The sequence below is a fragment of the Misgurnus anguillicaudatus genome, chromosome 2 (assembly GCF_027580225.2).
Source record: "Misgurnus anguillicaudatus chromosome 2, ASM2758022v2, whole genome shotgun sequence".
NCBI classification, from domain to species: domain Eukaryota; kingdom Metazoa; phylum Chordata; class Actinopteri; order Cypriniformes; family Cobitidae; genus Misgurnus; species Misgurnus anguillicaudatus.
This window is the reverse complement of record NC_073338.2, coordinates 35,361,485-35,382,044: the sequence shown is the minus strand read 5'-3', so window position 1 is coordinate 35,382,044 and position 20,560 is coordinate 35,361,485. Positions and strand designations below refer to the sequence as shown.

Genomic DNA, 20,560 nt, shown 5'->3' with positions numbered 1-20,560 from the left:
AAACAGTTCCAAAGTTATTTGAAAAACGGTCTATTTTTTAAGAAAATGTGAACTGCATTACCCTCAGTGCTATGCTATTTTGCTACTCATTGCTCTGCAGTTACAGGTTCTGTGTGGATGTTAAAGGATTAGTTAATTTTCTTTAAAAAAAAGTCCAGATAATTTACTCACCACCATGTCATCCAAAATGTTGATGCCTTTCTTTGTTCAGTCGAGAAGAAATTATGTTTTTTGAGGAAACAATCCAGGATTTTTCTAATTTTAATGGACTTTAATGGACCCCAACACTTAATAGTTTTAATGAAACGATTGTCAATTTTGGCAAAAAAAATAAAAAATATGCACTTTTAAAACCACAACTTCTCGTCTTCCTCCGGTCCTGTGATGCATCAGTGCGACCTCACGTGATTGCCTAATGCCGTGGAAAGGTCACGTGTTACATATATGAAACGCACATTTGCGGACCCTTTTAAACAATAAACTGCACAAAGACATTAATTAGTATCATTCCACATACAACAATGTCGGAACGGTCCTCTTTCTCCACACTTGTAAACACTGGGGCATAGTTTCGATACGTCATCCGTGACCTCTTGATGTGATGGCGTATTTCGTGAGGTCGCGCTGGCGCGTCACAGGACCGGAGGAAGAAGAGAAGATGTGGTTTAGAAGTGCATATTTTATATTTTTCTTGCCAAAATTGACAGTCGTTTCGCTGGATGGGACCCTTGTGCCTCGTTTGGGATCGTTTGGAGTCCTTTGGGGCTGCCATTTTGGGCTGCATTGAAACTGTTAAGTGTTGGGGTCCATTGAAGTCCATTAAAATGAGAAAAATCCTGGAAGTTTTCTTCAAAAAACATAATTTCTTCTGGACTGAACAAAGAAAGACATCAACATTTTGGATGACATGGTGGTGAGTAAATTATCTGGATATTTTTTTTTTTAAGAAAATGGACTAATCCTTTAATGTGCTGCTATATGCAGTAGCAGAAAGAAAGTAACCAAAGCTGTCACTGGGACATTACCTTTTAAAAACATTTCAGCTACCTTTAAGTTACTTATATGCAAACCAATACAAAGGTGTACTTTTTGAAAAGCTATCGCCCTGTTGACAGCTTTGTAAAATTTGTCTGAGCATGATTTCATGTCCATAATACGTAGGGTTAAACATTTTTAAATGTCTTACCTTAGAAAACACCACCAAAATTTGTGCTATTTTGTTATTGTTTGTATGAAGAAAATGTTTCATGATGCAATACATTGTGCATTTTCAGCAATTCAAGTGGCATCTTGCCATTTCAGATTATGGGGTATTTGATGCCCTGTGGTCATTATAACAAAGTACCCCTCCATTTACCAATGACAGCTACTTTGATTTTGACCACTAGAATTCATTGGGCCTGGGACAAAATTATATGTATGGACCCAAGTTTCTATACAACCAGCAGTGTAAAGATGTGTTTAGTCCCAGTTGTCATATATATAAAGAAGGCTCTGCTTATTGTACGTCTATAGTCTTTGGGCTGTGGTAATATAAACATCTCTGACTATATAACTCTCCAGGTCCCAACTTTATTATGAATGATAGCAAGTGAGATTATTTCATATTTAATAAAATGCTGGCTTCATCTGTATTTTACTATTTCACCAAATTCACAGTGATTGATGAATTTAGAGAAGGGTGACAACACACTGAACATGTTCATTTGTCAAACTATATGAGCCAAAGAAAACACATGGCTATGAGGAGCATTAGACGCATATTTGTTCATGAAGTTTGACCTTCACAAACTGAGGTTATCTATAAAATGGAAATGGGTTGAATAGCTTCTGCTAAAGCCAAGCGGAGTTCCGACAAACAAAAATCCCAGAAAACCTTGATCCACTTTCTGTTAAAGATTAATTTGTGTAAGTATGATACAGATGCAAACCTGACCTCATCCGCTTTTGTGTCAAACACTGGGGCTGTGTTGAACCATGAGTTAATATAATCTGAAATCTAACTCTGATGCATTACATGCCGTTTAAAGGAAAACACCACTTTTCACAGTTTTTCAATATTTTACTATGTTCTTACCTCAACTTAGACAAATTAATTCATCCCTATCTTTTTTCAATACGTGCACTTAATCTTTGTACAGCGTGTTGTGAATGTGTTAGCATTTAGCCTAGCCCCATTCATTCCTTAGGATCCAAACAGGGATGAATTTTTGAAGCCACCAAACACTTCCATGTTTTTGTCAGGATCCTGCCATAAAATCCTGTTTAATATTTATGGCTTGTCACGATGGCAGGGTTCTGGCAGTCCCATGTTCTATGTGAAGGCTCATGACCTTGTGTATCGGGTCATGTGTCTTTGGTGTCTCGTCTCTTGTCTCTGCCCCCTTGTTCTCCCTGTTAATTGTTTAATCATTAGTTCATTCACTTCACCTGTTCTCCCCCCGTTATCTTGTTTAGTTTTTCTTATTTAATACCTTTGTGTTCATACACTGTAAAAAAATTCTGTAGAAATTGCAGCTGGGTTGCCGGTAATTTACCGTAGATATAAATTTATGTTTTTTACTGGCAACATTTTGTTCAAAGTTAAATGAACATTAAACATTTACAAGTTTTTGTCTTTACAGAATAAAACTAAAAAAACGGCATCAAGCAAAACATTCTGGGAAACAAAATCTGAAGCAAAAAACAGAAAAAGGTTGATGATGATTTCTGGTTCCCAGAATGCTTTGGATGAGGCTGTTATTGTATAGTTTTATTCTGTAAAGATAAAGACTTGTTAATGTTTAAAATTTATTTAACTTTAAACAAACTCTTAAACAAACTCATAAATGTTAGTCTACGGTAAATTACCGGCAACCCAGCTGCAATACCATTGTAATTTCTACGATTTTTTTTTACTGTGTAGTCCTGTGCTGGTTCTTTTTGTATTGTATGTAAACTGTTCAAGTCAGTATTCAAGTCTAGTTTATGTATCAGTTTTTAGTCAAGATTAGTGTTTGATCTCTGTTTGTTATATGAGTGTTTAATGCTGTTTGCCCCCACGTGGGCTTTTGTTTTGTCATAAAGTCTTTTGTTAACCCCTTCATCGTCTGTGCTTGGGTTCATCTGTAATCCCTGACAGTTTTCCCTATTTAAAAACTGTTACATGAGTAGTTACAACAGTAAGTATGGAGGTACAAAACAAAATGTGGCAATTTTTATGAATGGGGCTAGGCTAAATGCTAACAGATTCACGACGCGCTGCACAAAGATTAAGTGCATGCATTGAAAAAAGATGGGTATGTATTAATTCGTCTAAGTTGAGTTAAAACATAGTTAAATATAAACATGATGGTGTTTTCCTTTAAGATTTTAGCTATAAAATAACCATATAGAATTTATTTTTCAAACGCTCTTAAAGTATAATTTGGATGGATTTTTGGGAAAATAAAAAATGAACTACTCACAGTATAATCAATGTTCTAAGGCAATAAAATATTGAATAAGTATCATTTAAAATTCATTGCTTTCATTGTGAATTCATTATTTTACTTCAAAATGTATTTCATTTGACAACATTACTGCTGAACTTATGGGAAATAATTTTATCCCACCTCAGGCCCAAATTACTAGGGCCAAGACTAACAAACTAATATATAAAAAGTTCAAATAATAATTAATAATTAAATACAGTATCATTACTAAAAACAGTATTCTGGTGATTGTATCAGTATTAAATCATAAAAACATATTGTAAAATTTCCTGAGAATTTTTTTCTATTAGCAAAGGGAAAATTGACATGTGTTTCTTTAATCTTTGACAGTTGAGGAACTGTAGTTATGCATAGTTGTCCCCATCAATCATGTAAGACCACGTCAGATGACTAAAGTCTTTTTGTTTGGTGGGTGTCACATGCACACAGTGTATTTTTATATGGTATTTTTATGTCTCACAGTATGTGTCAGTCACAGAGTTAGAAATTGTTTCTTTGATTTCCTTATTTAGCTTCACCCTGCTGAGTAAATTTAAACATAAGATATTAAGTGTACATATATTTCCTCTGCAAGTAACACAGGCAATATTGAAAATATTTGCAAAAATTTTATCTATTTTATATTTATAATTTTGTGTTATATTTTAATTTACACTGTAAAAGATACTTTGCTGCTTTAATTTTTTGTTAAATCAACTCAGATTTAAAAGTCATGTCAACTTACTATTATTTATCTTGACAAGAGATGAGTTGTTACAACTTATAAAATGAAGTTGACTTTTTTCAACTATATTTTATAAGTTATAACAACTCACCTGTAGTTATAACAACTCATCTCTAGTCAAGATAAAAAATAATAAGTTGAAATGACTTGTAAATCTGAGTTGATTCAACAAAAAATTTTAAGGCAGCAAAGTATTTTTTACGGTTGTTACTGTAGATTGGCCAAAGTAAAACAAGCCCACGCATGATTTTTCTTGTTTATATAGATATACATCTAGTCTGTTTTATTGTCCACCTATGTTAAGACAAACAACAATGATGGTAATGCTTGCCTCAGCAAACAGTTTCAAAAATTGAAAACCATTGCAGGTCAATGCAGTTACTCATTCATTTCTGTTTTAATGTACAATACTGTAAAAAATGCAACTAAATTATGCAGGTAAATTCAACCTATTTAAAAGTTGAAAATGTTAAGTTAAAGTAACATAAAAATATGTTACTTTATTTTTTTAATAAAGTAGCTGATGCTGTTTCCCAACTTTTCCAATAAAAAAATTTTAAAATCAGATTGTAATATAACTGACTAAAAGAAGGGAACAGCGATACATTATAGGAATGAATGGCTGAGACCCTTTAAGACTCCTGAAAGCTCAGCAAAAATTTCATCATCATAATGGATGGCGACTACTATGTAACAGTGGGTTAAATTACACTTAAACTGTGTGGGTGGCACGGTGTGTGCCGAGATTCTCCTGGGTCACAGCAGGGTCCTGTTTCACCCAGTTTGACATGTTTTGTGAGTGCCTCAGATTGTATACTTAGGCCCCCTGCCATCACATGGGTCCTGTTTAGAGAAACATCTCTCATTTTCAGTTGCGCAGTCCTCCACCACCACCTAGTTGTTCAGCCCGCCCTCTTACTTTCATTCGATGAATTATGAGCCCTGCTTCCCACCCTCTTGCTCTGATTGGACAAGGCGGAGCCAAGAAAATCCAAAGTGCCCACATCCCACCTCCCTTTTCCACACACAATAACACTGCTTATGTTTTGCAAGAATTTTACACTGGCATTGCTTGAATGTCTTTTGTCTGCCTTCCCCTCTGAAGCCCTATTTCTCTGAAGAAACAGAAGAGGTGAACAAGCTTCTTAAAGCACAGAGAGGACACAATGGCAAACTTGTGGTATTTAAGGTAGGACAGTCCTAATACTGTCTTATAAGTCACAGAGAGTTTTTATCTTAAAAGATTTATTTCAGTGTACTTTTTACAATAACAGAATATTTTATGCAGAATGCATTGAGTTTTAAAAAGTTTTGAATCTGTTTTAGTCATTTAGATTTTTGATTTAATATTTGTTCTCAGGAAGCGCACTTTTTTTGGAAGTGATTGAGTGATTGTTTTGCTAAAACAATAGAGAGATGTCCTGGTGTGCATAGTTTGTGTGACAGGACCAGGTGCATGAAAAAGACATTTAAGATTGTAGTTTTTAAAGACATATTCTGTTTGAAGTTTTGAATGCTGTTGATTTTGAGTTTACTTGGCTGTTGTTTTACACACGTCTTCTCGTGTAATGGACATGTATGCGCACATATTGTTGTTGGCGGAGAGCCAAAATTATATGCATGGCCCAAATTCTGCAGACATGGAGGAATAGATCAAACAACATACTACGGATAAGAAATAAGAAACCACAGAAAGGAAACCTCACAAGTGAGATCACTGAATATCTCATTTGTTTTGTATAGATAAGAATAAAACTAAATAAAGACTTCCTTATATCTTATGCTTTTCAGATTTTTTATTGTCATTTTTAGTGACGCCTATAAAGAGAGATCTCATTTATGTCACAAGATAAGCCAAAGTCTATGATCATAAATTGGACATGAGTGAAATGCAAACCTAAAAAACATCTCATATAGACCAACAATACATAAGCAGAATTTGGCTCTGTTTTTATTGTGAAAACTCCAGTAGCAGAGCAAACTCCACCACACCCTCTCATCATACAGTAAGTGAAAGGGTGATGGGGGTCAGGGAGCAGGATCCTCAATCCTCCAGCCAAACGGAGAAAGAATGAGGACCTGGGCCAAGGAAACCACACCGCTTATGGGGCCAAACAGGAAGAGCAAAACGTCTATCTATTGTGTGTGAGAGAGTGAGAAAGTGTGCAGGACCAGCAGTCTGTGCTATGTGAAAGTGAATCGGGCCTCCTTGAGATAGAAGTGCATGTCAAAACATAGCTTTAAATAGCACAGATATTCAGAGAAGAGAGAGAGGGAAGTGGCATTTGACATTTTTATACACCACGAAAAAATAGCAAGATGAATGAACTTATTTAAAAAAACACACACACACACATTATTAAGTTCTGCACTGTGTGGCAAAGTTCCCCTAAATCCATTACGTCTGAATTTAGGGGTTTGAAATTCTCTCCAGTATAAAATCTGTTTGTTCCTCTCAAGTTTCCATCTTGGTATTTTTTCCGTCTTCCGAGTCTGGCCTAAAATCTGAAATTCTCCGTTCCTTCCGAGAGGACACGATGTTTTAAATGTTGTTTTTATGGTGGTGGTAGCGTTTTTTAAGTTGTCTTAAGCTCCAATCCAATTTGTGGTTCAAGGAAGAATGCAGCGGAGAGAAATACATTTAATGACAGGAAAGTTTTTTGTAAGTGCTACACAGTTGTGTAAAGGGAACGACCATTGCTGTGAAATGGAGCGTATAAATACAGAGTGAAAAAAGTTTATGTTGTAAAAGCAACCAAAGCAAACTTGTGTGGATACATATTTAGAGGAGTTTGGATACTTGCCTGCATATGTGAGATGTGACACTTGGGTCAGTCTATGTGTGAGTACATTTGAATATTTACAGATTAGCACATTTGACTGGATTATCAAGATATACAAAAAGATTATATAAAGTTTTCCACAAGAATCCCGTACGCACATTTTCGGTAGTGTAATTTCTGCTTAATGTCAAGGCTAATATACAGTAATATTCAGAAGTTTAAAAATACATTTTTTCGACATTTAGACTGATGGTAAACTCATCAAAGCAGAAAGCACATATATAACTTTGGGAATTGTGTTGTGATTAAACCATAAATATGTATAATAAAGGCTAGATGTCTTACGGCGGAGTCTCTAACGTCATCACCGGCGGCCATCTTGTGTCAGACAGCTCGCTCACTTGTAGCATTGTGTTGTAAAGGTGCATGTACTTTTAAATAACCCTTGCTCAATTTTCTACCGATTTACAAATGGTTTGGTTTCTTACAAACGTTATTAACAAGCCCTCTCATCCTTGCCCATTCCGCGTTCTTAAGGCGAATGCCGACTCCTGATTGGTTGGATGGCAGACGTCATCAGCACTTGATCATGATTGACAGAAATGGCATCCAATCATTATATCTGCAATCACAAGCGGTCACAGCAAGGAAACATAGTTTGACAAAAACTCTCATAACAACCTGGGATGTAACAGTGGCTATAATTCTGGATGCTTGAACATATTTCATGAACATTATTCATAAGTATGCACTTCTCTGATGTTTATAACAAACCAAACTGTTTGAAAATCGGTAGAAAGTTGAGCAAGTTATAGTTATTTAAAAGTACACGGACCATTAAAACACAATGCTACAAGTAAGCGAGCTGACTGAGACAAGATTGCCGCCAGGTGCGGACGTCGACCTCCAAAGGCCAGCAGCGCCGGTGAGACATCTAGCCTTCATTATAGACTGTTTCATTGGGCGCACATGCGGTGACGCGATAAGCGTCTGGTCCGAACTATACTTCCGGACGCGATAAGCGCAGACGACATCGGGGAGTGAACAAAGAACATTTATTAAATAAACAAGAAAACCAAAAAGCCCACGAGGGGGCAACACAACATAGAAACATGAAATAACAGTACTGACTAGACAAGAAACATTCTGATGAAACTAAAACTGAATAAACACGATAGACTACGACACATGACATGATACAACTCAATGATCCAGCACAGGACAAGAGACAAGAGGAGATTAAATAGGGAAACTTAACGAGGGTAACACAGGTGCAAGGGATAAACTGATAATGAATAATTAACAGGGAGAACAAGGGGGCGGGGACTAAAGACGAGACACCAGAGGCACATGCCACAATAAACAAGGCATGGCCTCCACATTAAACAAGAGACTGTCAGAACTCTGCCATCACAATAAAACATAAATATAAAACCAAACTCTCGTGGCAGAGTCCTGACACAGCTATTCAAGGTTTCATTATGAGATACTTTTGAAACAATATTTTAGTTTTCTAAATTAATTTTTAAATCTACAAAAGTAATTTCAAACATTTAAAACATACGCCTTCAAGATTTTTAAGATGCCTGAGAAACATTTCAGTCAAGTAATGAACCATCCAAATGTTTGAACAGTATTGAACCTCACCTGTACCTCATCCAGTCAAAAAATATGTGTTCGGTGCGTTATGCTGATTGCACGTCATGTTAAAATACGTGCCTGCTCACAAGTGTTCATGATAAAAGACATGCTCACGTCTCGCAAGACACTAAACTCTGATTACATATGAGATTAAGCGAGTATCTAGCAAACGCGAGCGTCTCTTTTATCATAAACCCTTACGAAGCATCTTGTGCAGGCACGTATTTTGACATGAGGCGCGATGCACATATTTTGGCATGATGAGCCACACACATGACGATGTTTTGACGAGTTTCGCATTCGTGCCTCCTCGGAAAGAAGTCACAAGCCGCCACTGGCCAGCACCTATTCCTGTGTTTGTCTGACTGATGTGTATCTGTATAGCATAAGAGACAAGATGCACAAACAGGTATAAAGGAAGGTTAAGATTTAAGATAAGATTTTATTTATCGTATTGTGAGGTATGCAAAGTTGTGTGTGGTGGTGCTTGGTGTGTGTGGGACCCAGTGGAAGTGTTTGGTCTCAGCTGTTTTTGTGTTTATTGCATAGCTAACATTGTTTGGGCTGTGGCTGCTTCTGTGGTGCCTTGAATGTCCTGCGTGGTCAAAAGGAGACAGGGGAGAGACAGGAAGGACCGACTTAGTAAAACTACATATATAAAGTCCTCAAAACTTTGCTCCCAGCATTTATGGTTGTATAACTGGTGCTTATTTCTGTTCAATTTAACACGTCAGAGTAACTGTAATATTTATTTGTCATCAGGTGGAAGGAAACACCAAACTAAAGCCACTGAAGCTGAAAACTCATTACTTTTGGTAAAAATAATGGATTCACGAAAAGGTATGAATCAATAGTGTTAACAATAATTTGCATATCATTGAACTATTACTGATAATTTTTGTGTTTTTCTTTCAGCAAATGGTATTTCACCAAACGAGAATGGAAGCCAAAGAAGACCTTCATATTCGATAGAGACGCCCTATGGATTTCATCTGGATCTGGACTTCTTGAAGTATGTCGACGACATTGAAAAAGGCAACACCATCAGAAGGGTGCCTATGCAGCGAAGGCAAAGGGGACGAAATAATGGCATCCTGTCACGTAATTTAAGCCTTCCAGGTTATGGATGTCGAACTACGCAATGGAACACCCTCAGCACTTTTTGGCCCAAAACCCAGCCCTTCGACTTTCGCTCTAGTGACAGGAGGGCAGAACCCATCTACACGCCCTTAACAACAGCAGAGATGGATGCTAGCATTAAGGCTTTCGATGAGCAGCCTTTAGGATGTTATGTCAGGCCAAATCTCTTGAGAGCTTCCAGTTTACCCTTGACGGTTTTACTGAGAAAACACTCAGAGTCAACCGAGGACCCAACCAGCCCCAAACAATATTTAGCACAGCGAAACGGTTCATCGGAAGATGTCTTCAATGCATCATACAGCAGGACGACTGGAGCGAACGGGACCCTTCGGCGGCTCACGGCAGCTCTGGAGCGGGTTGGAGAATTGGAAGCGGAGATCAGAGTCATCCCTGAGCTCAAGGCTCAGATCTGTATTTTGCAAGAGGAGCGAGAAAGGCTTTTACTTCAATTGCATTCCCAAAATGACACCACTGGACCTTTGGATGATCCTACCGTTCCCTTGTGTGCATTGATAACTAAAGAAAATAAAGATCAAGCAAGTGACGATTGGATGAATCGAGAATATGATCGACTAGAGAAGGATGTCAAGGACGCAGTTGTGACACCTTCAGTCACCCGCAAAACACTTCCAGAGCGATCGCCTCAGGACGGAGACAAAACTAAATATCTTACTGAGACTCTACAGAAGAAAGTTGTGATTTTGGAACAAGACCTTCATAGACTGGAAGTAGAGCTAGACAAGAGTAGAGATCTGCTGAAACAGCAAGTAGAGGAGAGCCATCTCAAGGATGAGAAGATCAAGCAGTTGACCATACAGCATGATACAGTGGCTATACCTGAGACCAACTTGGTAACTACACTAAATGTTGAACCTGTGCTAAAGTCATGCGAAGCAGCAATAGGTGAGCAAGCTCAGGAAACAACTGCAACTGAAGATTTAAGACAACCTACAGTATCACATGCAGACATGAAGTGCCATGTTAAACAATTGCAAAAGCTCCTTCAAGAGCAGTGGGAATGTCTCTGCAAAGACGACATATCAGGAAAAACATCTTCTGAGCATCTGCCACCACGGGTCCGCACTATTCAAGAGCAGTTGGTAACTTTAGTCACGGTGCTGTCACTCTATGTGCTTCCTACTGGAGAACCAGAACCAGGTATGATATCATTATTTAAATCTGCACATAATCGTGTGTGACATACTTTGATGTGAACATTTCTTGCCTTCTGAAGAATCCAAAATGAAAGAACTTGTTCCTGTGGTGGAGTCTGAGAACCTTAAGAGACAAAGTCTGAAGAAAATCAGTTTAGGAGACAGGTACGTGTTTCACTACTCTGTGTACAGTAAACAGCAGAATTAATGATCTTTGTGTGTTCAATTCTCGCTAGAGATCTTTTTGATTTATGTTTACTTCTTTAAACTTCTCAAACTTCTGCTAGTTACTTTTAAGAATCCAACAGTGACCGTACAGCATACTAATCCTTGTGATCTCTATTGTTCTGAAGTGAAAGTGTTGAGCATAGTAAAGAAGACTTTTACCTTGAGAACAACACCAGTCAGGAAACTGACAAACCATTGACCTCCTGGATACTAGACCCTACAGTGCAGAAAGGAAATAATGAACTAAAATACAATCAAAAAGATGCCATCGATGAAAGGACCACAGAACAGCAAGATCTCAATAAACAAGCAAGTCAAGAGGGAGATGGGACTGAAATAGTAAAAGATGAAGAGCAAAGAGTAGTAGGAGTGGACTCTAGTCAAAAATCACAGACACACAAAGTAAAGAGTGAAGAAAACAGGTGAGTAGATGTTCAGTAATACTCTAGTTTTGAAACACTTGACTGAAACAGGTATACTATACAATATACACCCATGGAAAAAAACAAGATACCACTCCAGTTTTGCCTTAAATCATCATTTCTACATGTATTATGACCAAGGGCTCGATCTTACACCCGGCGCAATGCAGCGCAATGCGCGACGCAAGTGTCTTTTGCTAGTTTCCACCCTGCGCAATTATAATTTTCACGTTGCTTAAATAGCAAATGCATTTGCGCCCCCGTTTGCGCCCATGGGCATTCTGGTCTGAAAACGAGGTGTGTTCAGGCGCATTGTTGGCGCGTTGCTATTTTGAGGCAACTAAAATAGACTACGCCATTGACCAACAAAAACCTGGTCTAAAGTCAATGGCGCAATATGTTTTTTGTTATTGAAAGAGCGCAGTAGTAATATGCACCAATAAACGGATCAACAACGCGGGTTTGCTTAACACATACATGAATGCGCAGCAGCACAAAAACGCTTTTAAATATGAAAGATTAAAGGACTGAATGTAAAAGATTATTATTGAGTCTCTTGGACATAAATGAGGACTAATTATGAGACGTTAGAAGGCGCAAAGAGCTGCTTCACCTGCAGCCTGGTAAGTAAATAAATGCTTTGCTTTAAACAAATGCATCTGTTTTTAAATGCTACCTTATGGATTTATTGTATATGATGACACTGTACCTGTGGATATGGTGAGATAAAAAAACATTTTAAGTAATGCTTAAAAACTGACGCTGTCCCAGTGCTGAACCTTGTGGAGAGCCGTTTGTAAATGCTTTATCTCCTGTTTGTAACAAATAAAGTATTTTTAGAGTACCGACATTTTCTTACATACTTGTAAATTATTTTTTTATGATATTGGATAGCCATACATTTAAAGCAATTAAAAGCCTGCTTTTTTACTTCCATGACTAAATGAAAACGGGTTTTAAAGGTTTTAATGAAAAAATAACAAATTCAATACAAGGGAAAAACAACACAATTATTTAACATTAATCTTAAACTGGGGATCTTCTTCCTCCGCTTAGTTTTTCCGTTTACAAAGTCTGTCATCTAAATAGGGATTAGACACAGCGCCAGCGCAACTGGCTTTAAAGAGGATGAGAGCTGAGACTCTCATTGGTTTATTGCACGTTACGCCCAAAATACTCCCATTAATCATTAAAAAAACAGGACCAGCCCTTTTCGACCATGCGCTCGGCGCGCAAACCATTTTTCCCGTCGTTAAATTAGCAAAAGTGGATTCGGACACGTCCATTTAGAAGTTGCGCTGTGCGCTTTAGACAATGCGCTTAGATCGTTAAAATAGGGCCCTAAGTGTCATTCGTTCAATTGTGTCATTTTTTGGTGCAAGGATGACATTGTTTGAGGTGTCTTTGTTGTGACAACTTGACATTGACCAATACATCATAACTTGTCATGACAACCTGACCTTACTAAGACAACATAACTGACATTTTACCAGTTATACAAATTAATAACACTTCATGACATTAACGCAAAATTAAATTTGTACCACTGTAGCTGAGGTCAAGAAAAATATTTATGATGCTGTTATAAAACTATTTGACATAGTATTAAAGGGGCCATGGCACAAGACTTTTTAAGATGTCAAATAAATCTTTGGTGTCCCCAGAGCACATATGTGAAGTTTTACCTCAAAATACCATATACATAATTTATTATAGCATGTTAAAATTGCCACTTTGTATGTGTGTGCAAAAATGTGTCGTTTTGAGTGTGTCCTTTAAAATGCAAATGAGCTGATGAAATTCAAACACTGATCACAATGATGGTGGTTTGTTGCATTTAAAACTCAATCATATTTTTCTCTGCACTAAATGGCAGTGCTGTGGTTGGATAGTGCAGATTAAGGGGTGGTATTATTATAATAAGAACTGCTTATGACATCATAATGAGAGCCAAATTTCAACTACCTATTTTTTCATGTACTTGTAGAGAATGGTTTACTGGGTTGATCTTTTTCACATTTTCTAGGTTGATTGAAGCACTGGGGACCCAATCATAGCACTTAAACATGGAAAAAGTCAGATTTTCATGCCATGGCCTCTAATGACATTTAAATGACAGTTTAATGTAATGTTAACCCATAAAGCTAGGTAGTTTCTTAAGTTTGATCATTTTTCTGCTATGTCGTGTTTATGACAGATTTATGACAAGTTATGATGTATTGGTTTATGTCAGTTTGTCATAATGATGACATATCAAACAATTTCATATTTGCATTAAAAATGACATAATTGAACAAATGTTAAACATGCATAAAATCTCCTTCATGTTCATGACACGTGTCATGCTATGATTAAGAAGGTGTAATTATGCAGCTGGTTGCCAGTAACTTACTGTAGAAGATAAAGTCAAAAAATGGTTCATGTTTATTTAACTTTGAACAAAATGTTGCCAGTAAATAACATAAATGTAAAATCTACAGTAAGTTACTGGCAGCTAGTTGCCAGTAATACCCATTAATACTGTAATTTCTACAGACATTTTTTACAGTGTATACACACCCCTTCAAGTAAAGTGTTCCCGTATTTTTTGTTGAGAAATGAATTTGACTTTGTTTTCAGTAAATAAATGCATACAAAACTTTTTTTTTTTTGCAGAAAAGTTGTTGGTAGTTGGCAGAAATAAACAAAAATGATAATTTTACTTAAACACAAACTTTTTGTTGAAAATTTTTAAATAATCTTGGAATGGTCTTTTCAGTGGCTGTATATACCGTATATATAATTGTGTAGTTTGTACAGATAGAGATATCCTTTATATTCATTTGAAAATTATGACTTGGACCAGCTAATAAAGAAAAGCAGCTAATATGAGCCCATAACAGATGGAAACCCCAATACTGTTTAAAAATCATCTCAGGTTGAGACTTCAAGTAGCTGCTTGAAAAAAAGTATGATTATGCAAATTCTAGGCAATGGGTGGCTACTTTGAAGATCTAAAATATAACATACATTCTAAAAATTGGGTTATTTTTGACCCATAATGGGTAGATATTGGACAGAACACATTACTGGGTTAAAATTGACCCAATGCTGGGTTATTTTAACCCAACTGCTGGGTTATTATTGGTTGCATAACAACAACCCAGCATGTGTTCTGTCCAATATTTACTCATTATGGGTCATAAATAACCCAGCCATTTTTAGAGTGTAATTTTGGTTTATTTATGATGCTTTTGGTTACAATATAATTCCCACAATAACATTTGTCTTATTCTGGAGTGTTGGTGAGTTTAATTGAATGTCTTCTAACTTATGGGAAAAATATAAAGTGTGTGATTACAGTTTTTCTCAGTCGCTTTGGTGCATTTCTCACATCAGTATTTACATTTGTACAACAGTTACTGCAGTTCTCAAAACAATTAGTACAAACTGCAAAACCTAGTTGATAAAAGCGTGTCACTTGCTCAAAATGGATAGGACATTCCTCAAAAGCAAGTTTTCATGTCAATGAAAGTGTCAGTGTCTTCAAAATAAAAAATACTGACACCATTGTTTATGAATAAGATAGTCAAATGGCTTAATCATGTTTTCATTATGACAGTTTACTCTATAAATGTTTTCCAATGCAAAAAAGTCAGATCTTGGAGACACTACCTGAAAATACTCAAGACAGCACTATATATACTATTTGCACAGCTATTTGAAAAATACAGTAAAGTTACACATTACTGTACTTAGTGAGGTAACTGAGTACAAGACACTGAATATGTATGTTTTACTGCATATGCTCTTTGTGATTCTAATTTGTTCACTGCATTGTGCAAAAGAAAAAATACACAAACAAAAACTCCCTTTGGATAGAGCTGTGCACAACTGTAAACAATATTGCAGTACATATTGGAACTGAACATACAGCATACATAGTACTGCAATCATTCATGCACATCCAGACATTCCTCTCTATCTGGCCACATAATTTCAGAAATTTATCAATTTAGGAGACATTTTTGGGGAAAAAATTATAAAAAAAAAAAAAAATGTATATGTATGTAATGACTCAAGCAATGAAATGAGGACTATTAGTTTTATATGGAATGACTATTCAGCATTCACAAGTATAGTTAATTTTGACTGACATGACATAAGCAAATAATAATGTTATAAAACAGCAGAGAATTTTATGAAAGCAATTGATGCATGTCCAAAAGCATTTGCAATTTGTTCGAAGGAGTGAGAAACTGCTACTATGATGTGCACAAATGACTAAATGTTGTGGAGGTTGAACAATGTTGTGCAAATGTATATAGTGATGTGAGAAATGCACCAAAGCGACTGAGAAAAACTGCAAGTGTTTCAAAGCTTCATGTTCATGTTCAGATGATACAGCAATTTACTGTAAGCAGTTAGCAGAGAACTTAAAATGAAAGTCTAATTTTTTTTTACAGGAACGCGGTCAATAAAGATTTCATGGATGCATGTAATTTCCTGAACGACCACATGGATAAATTGTATGAGCCTGATGATGAAACGGTAATTTACTTACACAGTTTATATCTAAAACTTGCATGTTAAAGGCCTTTTACTGTAGCTCAGCTGATACATATTCATAACATTTAAACGCACTGATAACATTTAAAAATAAAGTTGCTTCATGATGCCATAAAAGAACCATTCTTGAAAGAACCTTTCTATTTCAAAAAATATTCTTTGCAGTGAGATCTTAGTAAGAACTTTAGTTTTTATAAAAAGCTATGAAATAAATGTTTTTTCTATAAGAATCTTCAACTGAATAGTTCTTTGAGGAACAAAAAATGCTTATTCTATGCTGGCATCGCTGTGAAGGACATTTTAAGTACCATTTTTTTAAGAGTGTACATTGTATGTTGCTTTTCATAAACACAAGTTTTGTGTATTAAATCCCTCTTATGAATGGTATGGTCAGTAAATGTCTTAATGTCAATTTGCAGAGCAAGGCTCTCACTGTGGTGTTCCAGCAATGGTTTCATGTGTCTGCTGAGGAGGACGCGCAAGCTGACATTGTTGCTTTGTATCTCAGTGAGGTTAATTTACAAACACCCACAGTTCTTCCCTTCCTGGTCAACATGGTGGATGATAATGGGAATACTGCCCTGCATTACAGCATATCTCATTCAAACTTCAGTATTGTCAAGCACCTTTTAGACACAGGTCAGTGATAATAAGGTAACCTCATCTAAACTCACCTTTTAATATCCTGGAGGTAAACATTCAATGCAAGTCCGTCATTATGTGTAAATTACATTATAAACTCATTTCTTTGCGCCTACAGGAAGCAAAACACATTTTAAACCATTAACTTTCCTTACTAATCTACAGCTCTTTTCCAAAACCTAGTAAGCTGCATGACAAGACAGCATAAGACATCACTGGCATGCACCCATAGCAAAAACATTTATTGCCTCATTGCCCAAATTATAAGGCAGCATTGCATTCTTGTATGAAATCGTGATCCCACCATAATTTGCAACACATTCAAAATCAGTGAAAAGATATATATATATATATTTGCTTTCGGTTTTTGCTTTCTCTTAACTGCAGGGCTGTGTAAAACAAATCTTAGAAACAAGTCTGGGTATACAGCTTTCACGCTGGCATCCATGTCAGCTGCAGAATCTCCAGAGGACCTGCAAGCGGTTCAGCAACTGATGGAGCTTAGTGATATCAACAGTCATGTAGGCCAGGTGATGAGTGGTGTCAGCATTTAATTTGCCGCTTACTGTAATGTGTATCAGGCAGACGTCTCTACTAACTCAATTTCTTTTCAGGTGGGACAAACAGCCCTCCACTTGGCAGTAAGACATGGACGCGTCCCAATAGTTCGTCTCCTGCTGGCACAGGGAGCGGATCCTAATGCCCAGGACCAGGCAGGAACAACCCCATTGATCAGTGCATGCGATAGGGGGAACGCCAGCATAGTGCGTATTTTGTTGGAGGAAGCACACTGCGATGTTAATTTAAAGGACAAGGTAACTTTTTTGGAATGCTGGCTACTATTTCAATTATAAATATTCTAATAATTGAACAAATATTTTTTGAGAACATTTAAATGAAAATGTTTAGCTTCAAAACAGGTTCAGGTTAAGCTTTAAGCACACACTATGGGTTATTAAATGGCTGTGTTATTTTTGACCCATAATGGGTAAATATTGGACAGAACACACCGCTGGGTTAAAATTGACCCAATGCTGGGTTGTTTTAACATAACTGCTGGGTTATTATACCCCATGGTTGCATAGCATCAAACCAACGTTGGATAATTTTTAACCCAGCATGTGTTCTTTTTAAAATGATAAAAAAAACAGCCATTTTTAAAGTGCAACTATCTGTGACATTCTTCACCAAAATTATTTTGACTTGGTTTCCCTGGGTTAAAAAACAGGAAATTTTGTAGGTACAGTTATGCAGTTTCAACGGAAGTGTATGCGGAAACAAATACACCATGCTAACCAGCCAATCCTTGACCCTTCGCTAAACCCTGTAATTTGCACATAATACAGAACAAGGAAACCAGAAGAGGACAGAAAAATCTTTCCTCAGGATAAAAAAAATCTGCAAGACAAACATAAGTGCACATGCCACAGTCGCCTTACCACTAAAAAGACAATTTTGGCAACTACAGCTTAAATAAACACATTTGTGTATGGAAAAAATGCTATAAGCACCAAAACAAAAAATGCAAGCTATACATTAAAGCAATAAGCCCCAAGAAGCAGTGCATTTTATAACAGCTACGGGGCGTTGCATAAAATGCACTGTAACACCGTGTCTTTGTGGGGCTTATTGCTTTTATAAAACGGTTACATCATACAGGGTTCCCACACCTTAGTTAACTTCAAATTCATGGAGCTTTCAAGGACTTTCCAGGTGCAAACGGTGCTATATAGCACCAAAACAATTGCTTTGGATCGTAACGATAGAAGAACCATTTTAGTGCCATATAGCACCGGTGAAGAACCAGTGAAGCACCAGTGAAGCACCAGTGTAGAACCATATAGGGGCCATATAGCACCACATATGGTTCTACATAGCACTATATGGTTCTACACAGGTGCTTCACTGGTGCTTCACTGGTTCTTCACCGGAGCTATATGGCACTAAAAATGGTTCTTCTATCGTTACGATCCAAAGCAACTGTTTTGGTGCTATATAGCACCGTTTGTTTTTTAGAGTGTACAGAAGATATAAGAATTTAAACAGTTTAGCATGTGCGCTTAAAAAGTCTAGAATTTTTATGATATTATCCTACACTACACAGGGAATAATATGGATTTTTACATAAAATAGATTCAAGCACTTTTAATTACCTGTATCTATGTATGTATATGTTCAAAAACTTCACAGGACCTTGAATTCCCCCGCCCCCCCCAGATTCACAAACTTTCAAGGAGTTCAAGGACCCGTGGGAACCCTGTTTATACCCCAAGAATGTCTTTCCTCAAACATTTTCATTGTAAGTGCATTAAATAAAAATAGCAAAAAACTCAGCACGATCAAAAAAAGGCCAGAATGACATCAAATGCATGATAAAAGCCATTCAGAAAAGTGAATGCTTTTACAGTATCTCGCATTTGGTGTCTTTGGAGTTGGAATGTGCAGGCTTTTGAGAGAAAAAAGTAAAAAAACAAAAAAAAAATTTTTTGACTGCCAATACTTTTTATCTAGTAGATGAAACGGCATCTGTGATATAAAGCTTGTTTTAAACCAAAAACATGCATTCATTTTGCCAGTCTTGGACACTCTGATGTTGCCTGGCATCAACATTGTTGCAAAAAAACAACAGAACTTTATAGCAGAATGCAGTGTGGGTTGAGGGTCAGTTTTATATGGGCAGATGGCATAAATAAATGCCACCTGCTGGTTGCTGATGTGATTCCTGAATAAATCCTGGAATTGGTCAATGAATTTTAAACGATCAGCCTCAAACTCTTTGTATTAATAATAACAGAAACTGACAGTTTGATGGATTGGCCTGCAGTGTACAAATACCACTTACAAAGTGAACGATAGCTCAGGAATAAAGGTGTTGGTCTAATCGCTTTCTGTGTTCGAAAAATTCTTGCTTGGCAGATGTGATATCCTACACAGTCATGCCTTATCGCCTCTATTCCGAGAGAGGCGGAGAATTTGGATTCATGTAAGACAAAATGAAAGTTGTCAAGTCTACTCCCCCGAATCTAAAGCCATGCTGTTAGTCAAGTCACGTCTCACGTTATGACTGAAGAACTGCTTTGAGAACTATAAAGCATTGTAAATCCGACTTTCTCGGGTACAATATCACACATTTGACTTTCTTTTGAGGCCTGATGGTAAACTGGCAAAGTATGGTGCTTGCAACGCCAGTCATTTAACAGCATCTACCAAATGCATACATTTAAATGTACAGAAAATGTACAGAGATAATACTGTTAGAAACAGCACGTAAGAGTTTAGATTGGTACTTTTCAAGCACAGCTAGCATTTTAGAAATAATATGATAAAGGTGGACGATGGTCACATTGTGTTTATAGCTTTAGGACATGAGTTTATTGTCTACCGTATTCATATATCATGTGTCACTCTTTTGCCTCTAGGGGGGTCGCAGTGCGCTATCTTTGGCAACACAGGCCTCTCATACAGAGATCGCAGATCTTCTAAAAGCCCGCACAGAAACCAAGAGCTCAGACAAGTGCAAGGTGTCCTAGGATGAAGCATGGACATCTTATTCCTCCCTGCCCATTTCACTGAGCTGCATTGAGCATAACACTTTATGTACAGTAACTTTTAAAAAGATATTGTCTCAGTAATATTTCAAAATTTTGCACACTAAAATGAGCTTGCTTGTATGTAAATATGACGTTTGGTAAAACCTGATTATACAACCCAAATCTTATTAATCCCACCTGGAAAAGCTGCTTTTTACAACTGCTTTTGTAATTGTTTTAGTACAATAAATGAAACAATGGCAAGAATCATTAAA

The 20,560-nt window shown here is 36.8% G+C and overlaps 1 protein-coding gene across 6 annotated transcripts in view; it reads left to right on the top strand.

Moving 5' to 3' along the window:
* LOC129442699 (KN motif and ankyrin repeat domain-containing protein 4) overlaps window positions 1-20,560 on the top strand; it is a 26,677-nt gene extending 6,117 nt beyond the window's left edge. Inside the window, exons 2-11 of one of the 6 annotated variants that reach the window (XM_055202926.2) lie at window positions 5,303-5,377; window positions 9,384-9,461; window positions 9,537-10,919; window positions 10,996-11,080; window positions 11,269-11,565; window positions 16,011-16,095; window positions 16,533-16,752; window positions 17,143-17,285; window positions 17,370-17,570; window positions 20,175-20,560. In XM_055202926.2, the coding sequence (XP_055058901.2) occupies window positions 9,446-9,461; window positions 9,537-10,919; window positions 10,996-11,080; window positions 11,269-11,565; window positions 16,011-16,095; window positions 16,533-16,752; window positions 17,143-17,285; window positions 17,370-17,570; window positions 20,175-20,285 (2,541 nt within the window). In that variant the 5' untranslated portion in view covers window positions 5,303-5,377; window positions 9,384-9,445 and the 3' untranslated portion in view covers window positions 20,286-20,560. Of the gene's footprint in view, window positions 1-5,207; window positions 5,387-9,383; window positions 9,462-9,536; window positions 10,920-10,995; window positions 11,081-11,268; window positions 11,566-16,010; window positions 16,096-16,532; window positions 16,753-17,142; window positions 17,286-17,369; window positions 17,571-20,174 lie in introns of those variants that run through there. The other 5 variants (XM_055202925.2, XM_073854410.1, XM_073854416.1 and 2 more) reach the window with 5 other exon arrangements.